The 22,496-nt window shown below is 35.8% G+C and overlaps 1 protein-coding gene and 1 long non-coding RNA gene across 52 annotated transcripts in view; one reads left to right on the top strand and one right to left on the bottom strand.

Moving 5' to 3' along the window:
• Positions 1 to 22,496, top strand: part of adgrl2a (adhesion G protein-coupled receptor L2a) — a 148,718-nt gene that overhangs the window by 69,305 nt on the left and 56,917 nt on the right. For 35 of the 50 annotated variants that reach the window (XM_038272211.1, XM_038272208.1, XM_038272171.1 and 32 more), the window contains exons 4-7: positions 3,088 to 3,197; positions 6,120 to 6,179; positions 20,365 to 20,379; positions 21,457 to 22,257. In XM_038272211.1, coding sequence (XP_038128139.1) covers positions 3,088 to 3,197; positions 6,120 to 6,179; positions 20,365 to 20,379; positions 21,457 to 22,257 — 986 coding nt within the window. The remainder of the gene's footprint in view (positions 1 to 3,087; positions 3,198 to 6,119; positions 6,180 to 20,364; positions 20,380 to 21,456; positions 22,258 to 22,496) is intronic. The other 15 variants (XM_038272217.1, XM_038272176.1, XM_038272173.1 and 12 more) reach the window with 2 other exon arrangements.
• The window catches only part of LOC119774616, a 41,782-nt gene that overhangs the window by 6,777 nt on the left and 12,509 nt on the right, over positions 1 to 22,496 (bottom strand). The window contains exon 1 of one of the 2 annotated variants that reach the window (XR_005279551.1): positions 8,720 to 8,818. The exons of the other annotated variant lie outside the window; for it this stretch is intronic. This is a non-coding gene — a long non-coding RNA (uncharacterized LOC119774616). Of the gene's footprint in view, positions 1 to 8,719; positions 8,819 to 22,496 lie in introns of those variants that run through there. 2 annotated transcript variants of the gene reach the window in all.

Below are 22,496 nucleotides of genomic sequence, written 5' to 3'. Positions count from 1 at the left end.
AAGAAGAGGCAAGAGGAGAAAGCACACGTTCCACCATGCCCTTTTTATTGTTCTATTTCTTTTACATTAAAATGATTCTCTCTTTTGTGTAGGATTTTATTTTTAATCATAAAAATAAATATTTAGGGTGCATATAGTTTACATATTTCAAAACAGAGTACAGAATGAGAATGTGTCACTCTAGAGAAATGTGGCAAAAAAAACTCTTTTACTTAATATTCGTTATGTAGATGATTAATTAGCACAGACTATAGCCTCAGACTATCAAAAGGTAGTAAAAGATATCATATTTTAAAAGTACTTAATTATGTGCACTGTGAGACCTGTGCCCTGCACAGCATAATGCTGAAGTTCTTATTGGTGGAATTTAGATCACATGCTTTCTTTCAAAATGAGTGGTAAGACTATGCATGGAAGAAGTCATTTGGGCTTTTTCAATTGGTCTCAGGAGATCCTCTAGGTTTCACAGATGAGACGGTAATCAGACTCACACAATCCCATAGATCAGGATGCTCCTGTTCCACTGCGCTAAAATTAGGGCAATATATCAAGAAGAGCTATAAACGCATATGACAACATTGTTTCTGAAGAAGTATGAGCTTTTTTCAAATCTTTTTTCCTGTGTTGTTCAATACTTTTGCCTGGGTAATGATGGCAGGTCTGTGTCTCATTAGTGTCACTAATTTTATTTTTCTATATTATTCAGTTTTACACGCCTGACATAAACTAGGCATTCATTTCCTGGTCTCAATGGAATCTACTGATAAAGCACTGTAATTTATATTGCTTCTGCATGATATGCTTATGCATGAGCAAAGCAGACAGAGTCATCAAAGTGACCATTTAATATGTGGAAAGCGGTGCAGAACCATAAAATATTTGCCACACATAAAAACCAACAAGCAGTCTATTATGATCTCAGCATGAGGTGCATGTTTTAATTTCTAAACAGGAATTTATTTTCATCAGAGCAACAATAAAATACATTCTTTTTTCATCTGTTATTGAACATGGAGGTCATTAATGAAGAGAAAATCCCACGAGATTCTTTGTGGACACAGATGTGCGCACAGATCTGAATATAAATTGGGTATGAACAACCATATACAGTGCTCTTATTTCAACATTCTTGTACTTCTTAAAGAAATTCAAGCGAGATAAAAAAGAGATTTTTTTTTGTAAAATGTTCTCAAACAGAATGTGTAAGTTAATTTACTGAACTTGGATTAACTTTAATGTGTTTATTAAGATCATAAAGAAAAATAAGTAGAATTTATTTCTATTTTTGTGTTCTAATTTCAGTACAATATTTCAAAAAGAGAATTTGTTTTTGTTTGTTTTTTTCTTCATGCTCCAGGATATAGTCTTGTGGTTTAAACTCCAGTCCTCAGCTAACTTTCAGGACTGGCAAATTTTGTGAAATAAAGATAAGCAGTTTATGATGTTATTGTTATGTTAATATTATTGTAATTTGTACAGAAAACAAACTGGTGCTATTATTATTATTATTATTATTATTATTATTATAAGAACATTTGGGATTTTAATAGAGTTGAGATCTTTAGGCCTGTGAAGAATGACTCTATGCACTAAAGATTAAATTTTCCAAAGTTAAGAAAAAAAAAAAAAGATGAAACTAATGCATTTCTGGACCTCCTTAAATCAGCCAAACTGATCAATCAAGCACCTTAGATTTTAAAGAAAATATTTGTCAGTTGAGGAAAAAGATTACTTTCTTTGTATGTTGATGTCATTGTCATGTTTTCAGTGTAGCAAAAGTGGTGATTCCCCTGCATCTTTCTGGTCTGCTTCAGTGCACAGTGTGCCAATTTTCATTTCTACCCTCCAAACACTCTGTGCATTAACTGGAATTGATATGAGTGTGAGTACGGGAGAAAAAAAAAAAAAAAAGCTGATTTGAATTTGAATGACTTTTAAGAATTATTGACTCTCTTATTTTTGCTCACTATGTTGGTATATGCCTCGCATTTGTAGATAAATGGAATTTGCCATATTTCTTTTGTTGATAAATTTATGCATATATTTTGCTTTCATTCTTTTTTAAATTGGATATTTAAGCAGACATAGATTTTTAAGTTTCTTAAAGATATTATAAAACGAAGGTGAAAAGTTGTCTTTACTAGGAATCATAGCTTACTGTTTTGCTTCCTTACAGAATCAGATGCATAGTTTTAACCTGTGACTTTATATATATAACAGACTGTGCAAGCTATTGAAAAAACAGACTGTCTAATCTATAGAAAAAATAAATAGTTTAATTAAAGTAAGATTCAGTGGGAAATTTAAAAGCAAAAGAATATGCCATTTATTTTTTGTCAGCAGAAGAAAGAGCTTAATTGTGACTAGAAAGGAGCAGTTAACCAATGCCCTTTACTTTGATATATTTTTTTATTTTTGAGAAACCTCCTTTTGGGCTTGTATTGTATTACGCTGCACTTTAATCTACAACTATGCCATCCCTGTAATGGGTGCGACATTTATTTAGTTTGCAACAAAATGTCCATATATATTATTTTATAATCTTAATTTAATGTATCTCTTTAAATAAACATGATTTGGGTAAAAGTTGCTGTTTGCATCACTCATACAGGCTTACTTTCCAAAAGAAGTTTTTAAAATTTTCCACTATGTCAGACTCACCATTGGTAAATAGAAATGGGGACGAGCACATAGGATGGCCTTTCGTAAACATATCAACAGAATGATTGACAATTAGGAGGACCACTTATTTTGATGTTCCACCCAGAAAAAGAGCATCCTCCACTATATCTTTGATATCAAAATTATATGAACACAAACGTGTTATGTAGCTGTTAGCTATTTCGGTTATTGAGGTTGGAAATATATTACATGATGAAGTTTCCTTTGGTTTTGTCACATAAAAAAAATAAATAACAACACTTTAAATACTTTAAAATAAAGAATAAATCCTCAATTGGTCTTGAAAGGGTCCTAAAATGTTTTTACTGTGAGCAAAACCTACAGATTATCTATACAATTATTTTTGTGTCATATAAAATGAGTATTTTTAAAAGTTGTTTTTATTTTACTTTTTTGTGTTTACAGATGCAACAATCGCACCCAGTGCATTGTGATCACAGGTTCAGATGTCTTCCCTGACCCCTGCCCAGGGACCTACAAGTATCTGGAGGTCCAGTATGAATGTGTGCCCTACAGTAAGTAAGACCCTTCTCTCGTGAATTGAAAAAAAAAAAAAAAAAAAAAAACTCTTCCTCTCTGCTTCTCATCTTCTCTGCCCCTTTGCCTTCTCTTTGTGTTGAACCATGCCCCGTCCCATTTCTGCTCTGCCTCTCTTTGTCTGCAGTACCTTTCAGCACCCCTCTTCCTCTGTCTTGTCTTCAATCTGTGTCACTCAGTGAACTTTCCTTGAAATATGACCTGTAAAACCCTTTGGTCTTTTTCTGCACTCCCCCTCATTATTGATGTGCTCACAGTGTTTCCAGTGGATCCACGAGCCCAGTTATGAGGTAGCAGACTAGAGGGAGGGCAGAGGAAGTCATGCTGCCTCTCTGTGATAGCAAGCAGGATTTTTTTTTTCTTCTTTGTACAGAGCAGTCTATCAGGCGAAAGCACTGCTCAGCTTGACTTGATGGCTTAATATACAGCACAACAGGTGCTGAAATATATTAACCGATGTTTCATTATGTAACAGTACAGAAAGCTCATCTTGTAAGTCAACAAGGCAATAATTCATCTAACGAGATAGTGTTCACATTTTTGTGTGCTGCACTGTTGATGAAATTTTTTACTGCTATTCAGCTCCCGTACAATCTTTAGCTTGCTCTTTGTATTAAAATTCCCCTTTGTCCTTTAGACTGCCATGTTCATTTGCAATTTATGTTGGAAATTCCCCCAAGTAACCTTTACACACTGATTAATGACATAGATTTAGATGAATTTACATCAGGTGAAATTGACATAGAGGCTAAAGAGATGGGAAGACAGTCTTCTGGTAATTTCTACAATTATGTATTGATATGTATGTCAGTTGTAAGCAGATTAGGGGATGCTTCAATATAAATAATGGACTTCTGTTGTACTTCACCTCCTGATCACTACATCTATCCTGTATTGATTATTGCTATTTCTCCCCAACATTTATGCCAAGTGCCTGATGAGATTGCCATGGTGATAATAAGTAGATGGTAAAACTCATTACATCTTAAAGGTTAACCTCTCAGTGGTTCCAAGGGCATATAATTAAAGTTGGAACATGTCATAATGGCCATTTAAGTCAAACCTTTGAACAAAGACAGATCCTTCAGCCCAAACTTTCAACATGAATGTGCTGGTGTTTTTTCTGTTATTTTTCGTTCTTGCCTTATCATTAAGTGATGTATTGATCTCATCTCTTGCTGTTGTAGCCCTGACCTTAATAAAAGGATTACCCTCAAGATGCCCTCATGTCCACCCACTGTTATGGTTGTTGTTGTTTTTTTGTTTTTTTTCTCACAACAAGGAAGTAGTCAAAATCATTGTTGTGTGTTGATTAAACTTCTGCTCTAGGAGGTTCAGTTCTTTCAAGTGTTATTTAATCCACCTTATTCCTATAACCCATGATGCTTTGCTTGAATTAGCTGTGACACTCTAATAGTAATAACACATTAGCGAATATCTAGTTTTACGCTTTAGATACAGTAGGATAATGTATGCAAGTCCCTCTGTCTTTCAATGTTTAGGAGGATGACGGGAAAAATTCTGTGGTTACATGAGCCAGCATATTTAGTTGCTCTGTCATTTCCAATGCTATTAAAGTAAAGCCAACGAATGGCTTAAAAATCGATAATGGAAATCAGTGCTTACACAGTATCCAAGATGGTCACAATAACCCCCGTCTGAAGCTCGCAGGATGGGGTAGGGTCAAATAGTGGGCATAATATAAAATCTGATTTTGCCCTCACACTGTTTTGATTGGACAGTCCTCTTTTTTTACGTCCAAATGCGTTTTACCCCCTCAGTAGTTTAGTCCTTCGTGGACATTAGTTCGAAGTTAGAAATTAAACAGTTATTCTATCTATGCTTCAGGCAGAGTTGAGGAGTTAAAGAGAGGGTTCTTAGCAAGATCCCTGGCAACCGCTCAATCCCCCGGGTTCAATCTGCTTAAAGTACACTGGTTGCTTATTTGACTATTTTTCCAAATTATCTTTATTTTCTGGTTGAGAATAGGGACTTAGATTGTTGTCTGTTACAATCACCCGCATGACCATATTTCATCAAAATATTTTAAGAAAACTTTTGACTTTAACCTTAGAAGGTCTTGATGGAAAAAGCAACATTCGTATCAACTTACTGAATTTCACGCAAAAAATTTTTCACTCTCTTGAGGTTGTTTTTTGACTTTTTTCAAAAAAGAAGAGGTGATTGAAAGAAGTTTGTCAAGTAAGTTCTGTTTTAGTGATCGTGTATCTCCCAAGTATGATTGGCTGTTTTGTACCCCTCTCACTGTCTGCGATTGGTTTGTGCCATGGCCAATACAAGTACAACTTGCCTAATTGTAACACATTCATTAATTTCTTGATCCATTATCGTTCTGTGGTCATGGCTGGGTTGTTATCTCTTCTTCCTGTTTATTAGAGCCACGTGTAGCCATAACCCAGCATAGCGATACGCTTTTTATTCCTTGGTTAAATTATTGAAACACAAGTAAAGTTTTGGAAGTGAGATGAAAGTCGGCTAGTAATTATACAAACAGGCAAAAAGGCAGGTATTTAGTGAAACTGGAACCAGTTATCTCAAAATGACAGCTAATTTTAGCAGCCTCCAAAGCATAACACTTTACTGCAATTTCCTCAGTTTTTCTAACGGTAGCATCCAGAGTAAATTTTACTGTAACACTTGGGATTTTATGAGTATTGTCCTTTTTCATACCCCTAATTTTGCACCTATGAGTTGCAATTTTTTCAATTCTAGGCATCGCTTTTTTACTGACCTAAACTGCATTGGAAAAAAATGAAAGGTCAGAATGAGCAGAACTCTGTGCAGGAATAAGGTGGATTAGTAAAACACATAGAGGTCCTCTCTTCAATCTCAGCGGTTCTATCATGCAAGTCTGTAGCCATATCTTTTTGCTTCTTAAGGTCCATGTCCAACCAGAATAGGACCAAGAACACAGAATGTTTCCTATCACAACTGCCCTGGTAAGTTTTTAGTGTTTTCCCAGTCTGGTGCAGTCCGAATAAGCCCGGTCCAGCTTGTCCTATTCAAGCCCTGATGTAAACCATAATAGCTTTTGATTTGTTGGCAGAGTTCCCTATTGTGTTTCTTTCCTTTCGCCTGTCCTCTGTCCCTTTCCCCTAAATATAATCAATATGCCACACATCAATTTGTAGTCAGACTAATGCAGAAAGAAAAAGTCATAGGGAAGGATTAACTTTTCCTCATCAGAGAGGCTCTGAAACTCTTGCTGCAGCTTTCATGCAGGATGGTAAAATCCCTGCTACAGATTTCTAGTTTTCAGAGAAAAAGATCAAATGCCAAGTACCAAGATTAGTGATTAAAAATGTTTTGGTGGTCCAAGGGCTTAGGCTTCCCAGGATTTGCAGGGACACAAGATGTTTTGGAAGAGAGGATATTAAGTCCTCATTAAGCTTACTTACAAGGAGAGCAGAGACAGTGTCCTAATTTTGATCAGTAACTACTACTCCATAAAATCTGCTTTACCCACTAACCCAGCATATTTGATTTATACAACCTATTAGTTTGGGCTTTTATATAATTGCAAATGAATTTTTTATTTGAACTCAGGTGCAAGTAGACTTTACAAGCTGGCTACATTTCCAGCTTTGTCCTTTTAATGTAATGACTTGATCTGTGTTAAAACTCTGTTTAGCAAAATAATGCATTTTTGCTATCGCTCAGCACTGTCACATGCTCAGTGCGGTTCAGCAATTGCTTAAAGACGGCACTACAAAAGCTGATATTTTTAATAATGATTGTGCACTGCCATCAGTTTGCCTTCTTTACAGGTGCATGCTGTAACTGAGAATATAATGTAAATTATTCCAGTGATTCAATTTGGAAAGTGAAACTTATATATTGTCTAGCTTCATTACACAGAGTGAGATATTTTATGTGTTTATATCTGTTATGTCTGATGATTGTGGCTTACAGTTAATGAAAAACCAAGATTCAGTTTCTCAGAAAATTTGAATAATACACAAGTTTCAAAATAAAGGATTTCCAAAGCAGCAATACTGGCCAACTGAAAAGTATTAGCATGTGCTGTACAGAATGCACCCACTATTTGTCTAGGGCCCCTTTGCATTAATTACCAAATATGTGCTGTTAGGATTAGTGAGGATACAGTTATCATTTTGCTGATGTATTAATAAGGCTCTAAGTTTCTTTAACATTAACCTCCATCTCTTTTGCATTGTTGCATCTGGTGTATCTTATCCTCCCAAGAATACTGTATAGGTTTTATATAAAGTTATAGTCAGGTCAATATGCTGGTCTCTAAATAATATTAAAATATGTATTGGTACATTTAGCAATCTTGGAAGCTGCAAAGTTCTGCTGAAAATGACTCCGGCATCTCCATAACACTTATCAGCATTTGTTTTAAAATGCCGTCAAAGTTCTGTAAATGTTTACTGTAGACAGCTGTACTGATTTTGGAAATAAAAAAAAAAATAAAAAAAACTATGTGTTCCAACGAAACACCGGACAAGGCCCCATAAATCGTCTCTTACCATGGATATGTAACACAGGCCCTCAAGCAACTTGTCCCCTTTTTCCATTGACAGTTTAAGCCCAGTGGGAATTGAAGTAACTGGTTACATGGGCGTGTTGGATCATTATACGATACCTATAAGTGTCAGAAATGTGGGTCCAAATAGTTCATCTGCCCACTAGGAAAATGCCCATTATGCCAGATGGCCAGTCAATGTGTGCTTTTGAAACACTCTCTCTTGTAATTCTCCCCCAAATTCTTGAATGAACATTTTGCACAATATCTCCCTCCACTTAACTTTCATTTGACAGCCTTGAATACAACACTCTGTCTCAGCCCTAGAGTGGCTAATCGGGAGAACCTGGACAATTCCCGGTGGGCCAGTCTTATTTTTGGGCCACAAGGGATGTTGATTTTTTTCTTAATGATTTTTCTTTAATTTTTTGTTCATCCATGAGTGGATCACTTGCGCTGCTACCACCATCCTTGGTCTGCCTTCATCTACACTGGCAGTTTTTTTTTTTTTTTTTCTCCGAGCATCAAGACGTAACACGCCAGTGTACTAAATTGCTCAACGGTGTCTGAAAGATGGAAAATAAAAGGGTGGCACGGAGAAAGCCAGAATTCAAAGGAGGAAAGCTGCAAACAGATGCTGCTTATTGAAGAAAAATTGGCAACCTCCTTGGTAAAACAAGCTTGAGGTTTGTAACGTGAAAAGACATTGATAAAATGGATAAGAACTTGGATTGAACTTACCCTGCTAACCACTGAACACGTTAATTATCAAGTCATTGCATTTTGTGGTGTTGTGTTACATAATCTATGTTATATAGTTTAAATAAAAGCATGCAATGCCACATAAATAGGAATGTTTGTCTGGTAGCCCCTCAGAGTCAAAGGAGCTATACAGCAGTACCAATTACCAGCCATGAGCGCAGTTCTGTACGCTCACAAATATGGCCATATTTTTTTCAAAGGTTACTCGGTGTCAGAAGCAAAACTTACCATTTAGACAGATGATAACTGCTTTTTGCTCCCTGTCAGTCACGTAACTCCTCCTCCATCGCACGGTACCTGCGCCATCTTTGTTTTTAGTCTCTGCTGGGGGGGAGTGGCAGCGGGCTGCTCGGACTGCAAATCCCATAATGCTTTTCAAGGAAAGCTCTCCGCACAGAGCATTCTGAGATATATCTGCCTCTTCTGAGGCCTTTCTTTTCTTCACATACACTTCGAAGACACTTTTCATCTGACGACCAGTTAGAAAGGTGAGCTTTAATGACTAATTGACATAACTCAACACAGATATACGCCTGAAAGTGCGCATGCGCAGGAAAAGATGGCTAACTGGGGACGAGCATGTTGGATGGCCTCACGTAAACATATCACCAGAGTGATTGACAATTAGGAGGACCACTTGTTTAGAATGGAAATAAAAGATCTTCCTCTATACCTTTAAGTTCAGTAATGCGTACTTTAAAGATGACTATTTTATATGTGATGTAGGTCCATGAGAGTCTGAGGAAACTGAAGGAAGTGTGAAATAATAATATTGTCAGTTATTTAATTTCGCTTTGAAGGTTTGGATATCAATGAACAACTATTTGAACAGAATGTTGATTCTGATATTGTTGAAAAAGATAGGGTATGAAGAATAATGTTGGGAACTTGCACTAATGTTTGAACAAGTCTTCATTGTGAAACAACCCTAACTTGTACTGTGTTAAAGGTATTTTAGAAAAGGAAATTTAATTAAAAGCCTTTATGGTAATGATCAGAAGAGATGGACCGAGAATTGAAATCACACAACCGGTGTGAAAGTTTAACACAGTTTATTGAAACAAAACTGCTGCAGGTGGTGTCAGTGACTAGGGCAGGAACCTGTGGAAATAGAGACAGAAGATTAGTTACCAAGTTAGTTTTATGATGTCCATCAATCACAGATGTAATGGTTACTAACCTTCTCTTAGTCATCAGTCTGGGAAGAACCACGTAGTTAGGTTCCGGCCGTAGCACTGATGTTGCTTTCACTGGTCAGGAAGTCCCAGAGAATATCTCCAGCCGAGTTACAATGATCAATGGTCAGGCAGAGGGTCAGAGTCATGAAGACAATAGTAGGCAGCAGGTAGTAGACAATAGTAGACTTAACCTGTAAGTTTAAATCTCATGTGGGTCTTTTCTGAGGCGTGAAACTCCAGGACTGAAAATTTGTCCCACTCCAGCCCTGCTCTGTCTTCGTAATAGTATTACGAAATATTCCAAAAACTGAATCTTTGGTACAGCCATGTTCCATAATCATCAACATAACGGAAATAAACACTCAGTCAGACTGTTGATGCTAAATCTTAATCATGTTTTTAACTTTTTATGACATTCTCAAATTTAAGGAATTGCATCTAAACTCCACACTCTATTATATAATAATAAACTGTCTCCGTACGAGTAAAACAATCCTTCAACGTTAAAAATGTTTACCTTTAAAGCTTACTAATGCTTCTAAAAAATAATTGCGAAATGTAACATTGATCTTTAGGTCACAACCATTTTTAACAGTGATATTGTTTATGGTTAGCCTTTCCATTCTCCCATTTCGTTTTCTTCTGTAAAATGTAATATGTAATTTTCCGGGTGAATCTATTTAATACCCACCACAAAACAGATTTTTTAAAAGTAATCATAAGTAGTCAATACAATTTAATTCAGCAAACCTGATGTATGTTTTTAATATCTGTTGGAATAAGTGAAGTGTTGTTAGCTTAATGTGGTTTGAGATGTGTTTTGTGATTGTTATGTTGCTTTATGAAACTGACTGTCTTCCCTTCCCCCTGTGAAATCTGCAGGAAACTCCTTGGGTATCTGACTCACTCTCCTCGCTCTCCGATATCTGATCACGCTGTTCTATTTTTGTATTCTATTAACGTCATCAGATCTTCCTTCATGTGTTATTTTCTTTCCAGATTTTCCTTGGCCATGTTTCTCTGTCCAGATCTGTGTCTTTAATTTGATTTCTATTTTTTTCTTACTGTGGATGCTTCAGACAAGTGTTAATTTGCTTGCTTTCCTGTCCGTGTTTTATCCCTTAGTTAGGTGCAACACACTTGAATTTCTTCTGCAGGGTGGAGTACATTTAGTTATGGATTTTAATACATTACTTGTTTCCGACCTTTTTCAACATTTAAGCCTTGATCAGACTAAAGCATATCTATCAGAATTAATAAAAAAAAAAATATATATATATATATATATATATATATATATATATATATATATATATATATAACTTTTCTGAGGTAAAAATTTATTACTTAGCATGTTGGTCCTTTAGATTTGCATTTAGATAATATAGAAATAAATTGAGACATCAAAAAGAAAAACAAAATTCTGAATGTTGTATGAATCAGTTGTTTACGGTGCCCTCCACTTGTCTCGCAAAAAAATTCTTAAATAAATTCAGCAGTTTTTTCAATAACCAATTTTGCACACAAAAAATGGAATTAGTGAATTAGGGCTGGACCATGGTACATGGACATGATCTGACCCTTTTATAATGATATAAAAATGAAAAGCATATGCAAACAACAGCAAGATAAAAACTAAACATTGGTTGTAAATAAGGATGAAAACAAATGATACTTTTAGACTTAGGCTTAGACTTAGATTAATTTTGTCATTTTGTATACACGAGTGTAAACAAAAGGAAATTTCGTTTAAAACAGCTCTAGACAATTTCATTTTCTAAAGATCTATTGTCGATTAATGTTTAATTAGGCAAAAAAAATGTTAAGATAATGTCTGCTTAGATGGACATTCCTTTGGTGTTGTTATGTTCTGGACTTTCTAAAAAAGTAATGCATGCCAAATCATGTTTAATGCAGTTATATCAATCAACACAATACTCACAGGGCATCTGCCCTGGCTAAATGACAGAGTTTGTGGAAGCATGTGAATGATGGCATGTTTAACTCTAACAATAAGCAGCCAACAGTCTACGATGACTATGGACCTGTTGAGTTTTCTTAGATATTGGAATAAGGGAGGAGGTCTTCCAACATCACAGGACAGTCTTCTAAGTCAGACTAACGTTCAAGAGGTCTGGTAGAATCCCACAGTGCTGCTCTGCACAGGCCTTTAGGAGAAGCTTTGGGTCAAAGGGGGGTGAGATTTCCAATTGACTATGGGCAGAAGAAAAGGATGCTTAGTTTATTCTTGAAATAAACCTATTGAAGAATGTATTCAGTTCATTAGTTCTGCCCAGACCTCCATCTCTCTGATCCTCCATCTGCTTGAAGCCTGTGATTTTCATCCTTGACCAGACATCTCTGGAATTGTTTTCGTGTAGCTTGCTTTCCAGCCTCTTCCTGTATGGCTCCTTGCTTTTTCTTATCTTACCTTTAAGTGGCTTCTTTAAACTCCTCAATAATTCCCTGTCTCTTCCTAGGCTCTTTTTTTCTTGCTTGGCAGGTACTCAGATCACTTGTGCTCCAGGGTTTATTATTGGAGAAGCATTTTACTGTCCTGGTCGACATGGTGTTATCTACACAGAGGTCTATGTAGTCATTTATATGTAAACCCAAAAAACACTGATTAAGAAAATACAAAAAAAAAAATGGTGATTACAAAAAAGGAACGCACAAGTTAATGTCTAAGCTAAATCTAGGATGCAGGATGAGGAAGGAACTATACTACAAGATTAGTTAGATTGTAATTACTTTTACCAATAATGTCAACTCTTCTTTACAACTTGGCTTTAGTTTCTTAATTTTCAGCTGTTTGTTAGTGTGACAGATTTTCATAAATGCTTTGGATGCCAGATAGGCTCATATTTCAGCCAATAAAACTTTCAGAGACAGAGGAGAGGGTAGTATACCTTAAGACTTCAATGTTCCATCTTATTTGGCTACACTTATTTCTTGCTCCTGCCAGAACAAAAATGTTTAGCTACATTATACTTTTGGCTTATTAACCAAATTTAAAAAGAAACAACTGCCAAAGCTGTTAAAGATGAACAACATATAAAAATGTATATTTTTAGGTATTGATATATAAAAAAGTAAATTACAATTGTTAGCAACCTGAGAAGCCTGTATAGTGGAATGCTTCTAGGAGATCATTGCTCAGATTTCAGTTGTTCAAATTGATGTTATTTGCATCACACCAGCAAAAAGTGTTAAAACTGAAGCTTTCATTGTAATTGATCAGTTTTGCTTTTTAAATTCCCAAAGCTTGAAGTTACTTTTCTACTTGTGTATATCTATTATAATATACATATTATATAATGTATTCTAGTGTGATGTTTGTTGGTGTTCATATGTTTGTAGCTAATGCTTTATTCTACATAATCTAAGGCGTAGTAATAAAAGCAGCACAATAAATTGCAAATATAACAAAGTTCTGATTTATGTTATATCCATATCAGGACAAAATGCCTGCACTAAAAAAAACTATTAGCTTATTATTTCTAACCATGTATAAAGATTCCCTACTGTATGCCTGTAATATATTGGTGATAGCATTAAATCTAGCTTAAAGGTTTTACAAAATAAGGTGTTAAAGTATTTGAGAGATTACAACTGATCGAAAAAAATATATTTATTATAAAAGTTTTTTTCTTGCTGTTGTAGATGAAAATAATAAATTAATGTTTTTCTTTTCAAGCAGCGGGTTAAAGTACTCACAACATGTAGTGAATGTTGGCTTGAAACCCAGAAAATAATCACATGAACACTTAACATTATTTTTTAAATTGAGTAATTTTCTTAAGACATCAACATTATTGCATACCAGGTTTTCTTTTTTCTAGTGAAGATGAAAAATATTTTTTAATCTTTGTGAAAGTATATCTTTAGCAGCAGAAGAGTGTTCTTTCTTTTTACAATTCACTGTGCTTTTTTTGGCCATACAGTGCTGCATATTTGGTAGATGTTATGACAGGTACGATAGTTATTTCAGCTTTTTCAGTGTTATGTTTGAATTCGTTTTCTTACACTTTACTGTACCACCCTTAACAATCCATGGTCTAACCCAGGCTTATGCTTAATCTGGAAAAGATTTTATGGATTTATTCAGTAATTCAATAATTCAGAGTTATTCATAACTTTTAAATACCCCTTCTCGGGTTAATGAATAAAATACAACACTAAATGTATTTGATCAATTTCCTTAAGTTTCTGTGGCTTGTGTGTTGCTATTTCAGTGGATCAGAAATCTCAAGAATTCCACACATGAACAGAATCAGGAGAAGTTGGTTTAACAATTTCAAGCTCCCAGTTGGGTTGTGTCTGACTGTTCCTTACCACCTTTGCTCTTAGAGGATTAGTTTCTAGTGAAGGAAGCTGCCTTTAGGGTTTAAAGAAACATTTTATGAACATTTTGCTGGATACCAGCCAAGTAAAATAAAAATGTTCTTTTACAAGATGATTAGTATCCATATGACCTATTTCAATTGTAGGCATAGAAATGTAACTATGAATGTACAGCCAAAAACAGATTGTCACATACACTTCATAATAAGACTTATATGATTTATTTATTTTACTTTGTATTTTAGTTAGGATTACCACTTACATTTTGAGAGATAAACAAAATAATGACAAATCTTTTCTACTTTCCCCTTCAAATTTAGAAGTTAACCATGTTCTCAAACAATTTGGGGAAGATGAGATGTTTTCTTTGTAAGCTTCTGTTAAATGAAACGCTCAAAAATAAATTGTAACTCGCATGTAGAGATAACTATGGCAACACCTAAATACTTCAAACATGGGAAAAAAAGACTCTTTCCTTTCCCTTGAGATTTCTAATTGCCCTATAGGTGTTGCCCATTTCATGATGTTGCCATATCAGGTCACTTCTGGCTATTGGGCTCATCTCTAGGAAGGTTGAACAAAGTCAGACACATTTCACAGCTAGTATTTGACTTAGAAATGAGTTTAAAAAAAATATTCTGTCACTTTGCAGAGTACGGTAGTTGCTAAAAGAGGGACTTGGTCTTAGCTTTGAGCAGAAATGATCGCACTCTGCCTCACATTACTGCTCATTAATTGGAGAAAGTGGGAGTGTTGTTTACTGGGCAGGCACAGTGTGGTTAAGTTTACCAACATTTTCCCCAGGCCTGTTTCATTAGTTTATTGTTATTAATATTTTTATTGCATCATAAGACTTTCCTTTGTTTCCTTTGTTGTTAGTCATAACTTTTTTCACATTACAGTTAGTTCCATTGTTGGTTTTCTTTCATCAAACAAGACACCAACAACTTTGTCCACGTGTGTAGGTGTTTCCTGGCGGGGGAGGGTAATGACAGCTCTACATAAACCAGTAATGACCACTTGTTTTTCCAGGATAGGGAGGGGCGGCTGCTCAGAGAGCTGAATGCATACAGATTACATGCTTGCAAGTGACATACTACTTTAGGCATGATTTCGATGAAAACCATTAAAGCATAGTTTAAAAGCTCAAAAACTATTTTGCACGATTCAGGCAGTTTCATTGTTAAATGTGTTTTTTGTCTTTGAGCCAAAATCTTTTGGCCTTGGGAAAATAAAGCTTGTTTTCTTTTTATAAATTTAACCTTTATTTCTAAAGGTTTCCTCATTATTATCCAAGTCTTATTTACAAAACATATTTTTGATAAAACAAAAACATTGTGAAAAAATAAGAGCAGGGAATTATAACAATCAAAATAATTTCAACATTTGACTCAAATTTAGCTGAGCTGATTAAATGTGACCTAAAAATGTCTAATTTTATTGGAAGATTTATCTATTGTTCTTAAAATGGATGTAAATTGTTCAAGGTAGTTAGTTTCAGGTCCTGAGGAAGGTTCTGTTAAATTGGTAGGATAAGGTAAATTGTTGGTTTTACTTACTGAGCAAGTGAGTAAAACCAGCCTTTTCTATCTCCAGCAGTCTATGGGTGAGAGGCAGCGTACAGCACCATTCTGTCATAGGGCAACACAGAGACACACAATAACGTACAACCATGCATACACACACACTCATACACACGCGGAGGACAATTTAGAGATACAAATTAACCGAACAGTCATGTTTTTGACTGTGGGAGGAAGTCAGAGTAAAGAACCCACGCATGCACAGAGAGAATTTGCAAACACCATGCAGAAAGACACTGGGACGAGGAATTGAATCTTGAATCATCCTGCTGCAAAGCAACATGACTTCAAACTGCGCCACCGTACAGCCCGGAAACCAAAATGTTTGACCAAAATGATTTGTTTTTTGTACGGATGTTAACTTCTTACTCGGAAGAAAACAGTCATACAGTGCCTTGGGAAGGTATTTGACCCCCTTGAACTTTTTGACCTTTTGCCACATTTTAGGCTTTAAACTTACAGATATAAAGTAAAAAAAAAATATTTTTTTTAAGAATCAATATGTGGGACAAAATGAAGTGGAATGGAAATTATTGTACAACTTAAACTTGTTTAGCAAACAAAAAAAATGAAAAATCGTGTGTGCAAAATGACTCAAAATAATTAATACTTAATATATATTTGTTGTCCTATGGACAGAGTCTCCCATCTCAGCTATAGATTTCTACTGTTCATCCAGAGTGATCATGGGCCTCTTGGCTACATCTCTGATCAATCTTCTTGTTTGAGCTGAAAGTTTAGAGGAACAGCCAAGTCTTCGTAGATTTTTAGTCGTCTGATACTTCCAACATTTCAATATTGTCTCTTTGGCAGGGCTCCTTGGGATGTTCAAAAGCTTGGGAAATATTTTGTATCCAAATCCAGCCTTAAACTTCTCCACAACAGTATCTTGCACCTGCCTGGTGTGTTCCTTGTTCTTCATGATGCTCTCTGCTCTTTAAAGAGACCTCTGTGATCAGACCTCTATCACAGAGCAGGTGCATTTTTTATGGAGACTTTATTACACACAGGTAGATTATGTTTATCATCATCAGTTTTTTAGGTCAACATTGGATCATTCAAAGACCCTCACTAAACTTCTGGAGAGGTAGCTGCACTAAAATCAAAGGGGCTGATTAATTTTGCACTCTTCAGTTTTTATTTGTTGAGAAAGTGTTAAGTACCCGATAATTTTGTTCCACTTGTTGCTGATTCTTTACAAAAAAGCAAATAAATTTTAGATATTCGTTTGAAGCCTGAAATATGGCAAAAGTTTGTAAAGTTCAATGGGGGGCACTGTTTTGCAAGGCACTGTGTATATATAAAGCAATATTTGAAGAATCCTTTATTTTAGTATTGTCTGAATTCAAAAAAGGTCATCCACGCAGACCAGATTTTTTAGTTGGTTTATCTAAGTAGCAAATTTGATTCACAGAGCTTGTGTATGTTTTTTTTTTTTTTTTTTTTTTTTTACATTTGAGTGGTTGTATTCTCAAAATAGAAATAAACAAAAAAAGAGATTTAACATATTGAAAAAAGTCAGTTGAAGCTTTTAAGTGGAGTCACCGAGCTGGATATTTATTTAATATCTTATACCTATTTGTGCTTACAGTCAAACAACAACAGCAACCAAACATTAGTGACTTTAAACATGCTAATCTAGATGACCAATCAAATAAACATATTACAATAATTAAAACCTTAATCATAAACCTTTTGAGCTAATGTGCTTTTAATCTGAAATGTTCTCAAAGTGTGTTACTTGTACACAGGATCTATCCAAGTGAGTATTCAGAAATAACATTGTCTACGGGGAAATGGTACAGAATTGTTTTGCAAAGCTTAATTCACATAAAGGTGCAATAGTATTTACCATTATTGCATGTACTGAATGTTCTTAGCATTTCCATATAGTAAAAATGCAGCAATTCCTTGCCTTTTTACCACAATGAGGTCTGAATACTGTGATATTTTTCAAGAACACTTATTTTTTAGCCTTTTTAGTTAACATAATTTCATAAGGAGTGTGAATTTTTCTTACTAAAACCTTTATAGTTTATAGTCATGGATTTAGAATCTATGCCTTAATATACTTTGCACAATCATTCATATTTTTATGCTTTTTCAAATGCCGTTACTTATCATCAAATTTCAAATATATTATTGGTATTCTATATAATAAACAACAAGTTAGTTTATAATTGTGAATTTGAAGGAAAGCAAGTGAGGCAAAGTGATGTAAATTTCTGTTTTTGCCCACACTTAACACTTTGTATATTGGACAGAATGCTATTTTTCGATTTGGCCTCATCCGACTCCCAGGACTTTCTGTTGTTACCTCTGAATCAGTGGTTCTCATTCTTGGTCTTTAAATAGCTCTGCTCTGTATGGTTAGAAATCTCCTTTTTATAGCCAACTGATTCAAATGAAATCCTTCTAAGCAGCCATCAAGGGCTACAGGTGCGCAACTCATTTAAGTAGGGTGTGTGACACCAAGGAGACACCCAAAACACACAGGGCAGTGGTAGTTGACGAACAGCATGGAAAAATGCTGCTCTAAGTGATTTATTACAAGCTGATGTCAGGATTATTGAGAATCAGAAAAATCAGAAAAAACAATGCTACTGCTCTGTGAAAAAGTGCTGGTTTCTACTCGCATGCATGGATTTGCAACTCTTTGTTCCCTTCTGTGTGGCTGCAAACCCACTTTAAGGGTATTCCCACCACCTTAAAGGCTGGAGTGAGAAAGTAAGCGTCTTACTCTTGTTAAATGTAATGTGACCAAAATTAAGTGCCTCTGCGAATTGAAAATTGCATTTTGTTAAATTACATTATATTGCAAATGCAATTATTTGCCCAGCCCTACTTCCTGAGATCTTGAAAGCTTGGAGTACTTTCTATTACCCAACTTTTCTTTTCAAGTTCTTGGGTCTGCTGTCTTCTTTGACAAGCTTCTGAGACCTTTTCCCGAGAAAAAGCAATTGGTTACAATTTGTATTTTTAGGGGTACACTGCAAAAATAATCTAGAAATAACTAAAAATGTCTTTAATTAAGTATATTCACCCTTAATTTGAGTAGGTAAATGAGATACAGTAGTTTGCCAATGAAATGAGTAATTTTACTCTTAAAATAAGATAATTAGATAATATGCACTTGAAATAAGACAATGCATAATTGCAAGTAATAAAAATAACAATGCAAATGTGTTTTCTTATTTTAAGTGTAAATTGTCTTGTTCCATTGGCAAAATGTCTCTTTTACCTCCTCAATTCAAGAACAAATGCACCTAATTTAAGAAAAAGAAATGACTTATCTAGATTTAGATTTTTTGTTGTGTATGAGGGCAATCAGGAAATGCAAGTTAATTTGCAAAAAAATAACTAAGCTTGAAAGTCACTTATAATTTGCTGTCTATGTGGAAATAAATTCCTGCTTTTGTAAATAATCCAACAGACTTCCCTATTTTTTGAAAATAATCGCCCTGTTGACAAAAACAATGCAAATGTACAACCCTGTACCTACACCTGAGAGGGAACCCTATTAATCGTTTGCGAGAGCATAAAAGCCCATTTCTCCTTGTATTACTAGCAGTGATGTGAAATGGATTTCTCCAAATTACATCCCGAACTTCACCTGTCAAGTAGAAACTTTGTAACTGAGGCATCAGTGGGAAGCCCAACCTATTCTTCCAGTGTATGCCATTGCATGAAACAATCCCCCAAAACACTCTGGTCTTTTTCTCTCTACTGAGGCCTTTCTCTTGTTCTCATACACTTCGTAGACACTTTTTCTCTTATGACCCTCGGCCATTTCCAAAGAAATGTGGTGAGAAAGGTGAGCTTCAATGACTGGCTAAAACCGTAGCTTACAACACATACCCTGTATACACCTGAGAGCATGCATGCACAGAAAAAGATAGCTAACTGGGGACAAGCACATAGGACAGCCTTATGTAAACATATCACCAGAATGATTGACAATAAGGAGGACCACTTATTTAGATGATCCACCTGGAAAAAGAAAATCCTCCCCTATACCTTTAAGCAAGAAATGTTCTTTAAAACAGTATAGACCTTTTCTTATCACTTAACACTTGCCTCACCTTGCTAATCAATTGTCATTTCTACAGAGTTTACAATTTGGCTGGTTGTAAATAGTTAATTATTACTAAATAAGACTATTGAAAAAAAGTGTTCAATCTATCTGCATATGGTATTTTTCTGCAGTCTGTTTTTCTGAGGGGTTTGATTTGCTTTTACCTGTTTATAGAAAGAGATGGAAGAATGACTTGAAGTTGTTGTTGGTGGGTGGATTAACAGAACCAATGTCTTGCCTTATTCAGTTTGACTTTCCAAAATCATTCTTTCAAATCTTTTTATACATTCATTGATTTGGGTCAAACTAATAATAAATGTTTGAGTTTTTCTGTTAAAATTAAATGATGCTGAACATGTAAAAAAATGGCTTTAGTTGCAATCCGGAACATTACACAGCTAATGCGTTGTATAAAATCCATCCACCACTCCAAACCAACTGTTTATGAACATATCAACTGTGAACAGGCCAGTTTTGTGTTATACAGTAACCTAACACCTTTTCTACAACAGGACTTTGACAGCTGCAAGCTACCTTTCTCACAACCTTTCTGTTTCTTATAGGTGTACCCATCTTTTTCCATGTCTCATAACATGTTGCTGCATATGTAATCATAGCAATGACAGTTAATTCATATTAATCTCTTTTTTCCCCTTGCACCCCTTTCATTCTCTCTTCCAACGCTTAAAATAGAAGTGGAGCAAAAAGGTAAATAAAAGACATGATCAAAACCCTAGCTCCTTGTTTTGTGGCATCTGGTTGTAAATTACCTTTTTTCTCATGGTGGCCTCTACAAACACATTGCAGATGTTTCTTTTCAGAATCCCCTCGCCCCTTTCCCTCTTTCTCCAGCTGTAATGTTAATGGCCAGAGAAGTGCTGTAAGGCAAGTAGTGAGGCTGGCCATAAAAGAAATAGCACACATGCAGCCCAAAAGATGTAAATGGGGGGTGTATTGGCTGCAGTCCTTAGGGACATCCTCCTCTCATTCTCCCTGTGTGCTTTTGCTACTCAGCAGAATCTCATATTGCCTGGCTTCCAAACCCCTTCCCTTAGCATGCTATGGTAACAGTGTTTCTTAGACCTCTTATCAAGCTATTGCATTTTACTGTCCCCCTTTTCTCCAACCCCCTCCTCACTTTTTCCTCAACATTACTCTCATCTTGACCACTTGCTTCTCTTTTCTCTGTTGATTCTTTATCTCCGATACCTCAAAGCAACAACCAAAACACCTCAACATACCCTTAGTTAAAGTACACCAAAATGCAATGATGTGATATCTGCACCACTTTGTAAAGACAAACCTTTGCTGTTATATACTGTAAAGAATGTGGTGTAAATGAGAACAGTGCAAGTATATTCACAACCACTTTTGCAGACTCGGCTGACTCCTGCTCTATCATAACCTCTACCATCTATTACCATGGACTTTTTTATTTAGTTTTGTTGTTGTTTACAGGATCAATTGTTTTCTTAGGATGCGTTTTTCATTCTGTCCCCTCCCCTTTTTGTTCTAGTTAGCTAAAAATGTTTGAGGCCAACCTTTTATGTTTCAAACACTACAGTTTAATGTTTTTCTAAATAACTTTTGCATTTCTTTCAATGCACATGACTAATATGGTTGTACTGCTTGTGTATATTGGCTAACAGGATATGTGACTACTTGCATTAGAAAAGATGTAAAAGAAGTTAATTCTTGAGAATATGTTGTGAGTAAATTTTATAGTTTCATGTTTCATCTATTAACCTGCACCTGTTTCTCATTTTACTCTTCTCCCATTGCTAGTTTTTCTTTGTCCTGGGACTCTGAAAGCTGTCGGTGAGCCTTCCTTTCGGTTTGAGGTGGAGCAGCAAGCTGGGGCCTGGTGCAAAGACCCACTTCAAGCTGGCGACAAAATCTACTTCATGCCTTGGACTCCTTACAGGACAGACACGTTAATTGAATATTCCTCCCTTGATGATGTCCAAAATGCCAGGCACACTATCACCTACAAGCTGCCTCACCGAGTGGACGGGACTGGATTTGTGGTTTATGATGGGGCCGTGTTTTTCAACAAGGAGCGAACGCGCAACATTGTGAAGTTTGATCTGCGGACTCGCATCAAAAGCGGCGAGGCGATAATTAATAACGCTAATTACCATGACACATCGCCCTACAAGTGGGGAGGCAAAACAGACATCGACCTGGCAGTGGACGAGAATGGTCTTTGGGTGATATATGCCACAGAGCAGAACAATGGCATGATGGTTATCAGCCAACTGAACCCGTACACACTTCGGTTTGAGGCTACGTGGGAAACTGCGTATGATAAGCGCTCAGCCTCCAATGCCTTCATGGTTTGTGGAGTACTCTACGTTGTGCGCTCCACCTATGAAGACAATGAAAGCGAGGTCAGCAAGAGCCTGATAGATTACATTTATAACACAAAACTGAATCGTGGGGAATTCGTTGATATCCACTTTCCCAATCAGTACCAGTACATTGCAGCTTTGGATTATAATCCCAGAGATAACCAGCTCTATGTTTGGGATAACTTTTACGTCCTGCGATACAACCTGGAGTTTGGCCCGCCTGACCCTGCTCACGGTAAGAACTAATCTCTCATACAATCTTCTACAAACCTTCATTTAAAATATATTGCTGATATGGTGCTTTAAAATCCTAACAAGTGCATTTTATATTGTGTTAGTATTCTACATTTACTGGGTATCATGTTCCCCAGCTGGCTGATTTTGAATTTCTAATGTTAAATGTCCAAAATATCTTCTGGGAAGATCTCAGTAGGAAAGCATCTTGAGCCTATGAGAAGAGTTAAACAACACCTT

This window comes from Cyprinodon tularosa, unplaced genomic scaffold (genome assembly GCF_016077235.1).
Source record: "Cyprinodon tularosa strain WSP-4 unplaced genomic scaffold, ASM1607723v1 ctg82, whole genome shotgun sequence".
In the NCBI taxonomy this organism is placed as follows: domain Eukaryota; kingdom Metazoa; phylum Chordata; class Actinopteri; order Cyprinodontiformes; family Cyprinodontidae; genus Cyprinodon; species Cyprinodon tularosa.
Note: the sequence above shows the minus strand (reverse complement) of the source record. Positions and strands in the feature narration are given on the sequence as shown.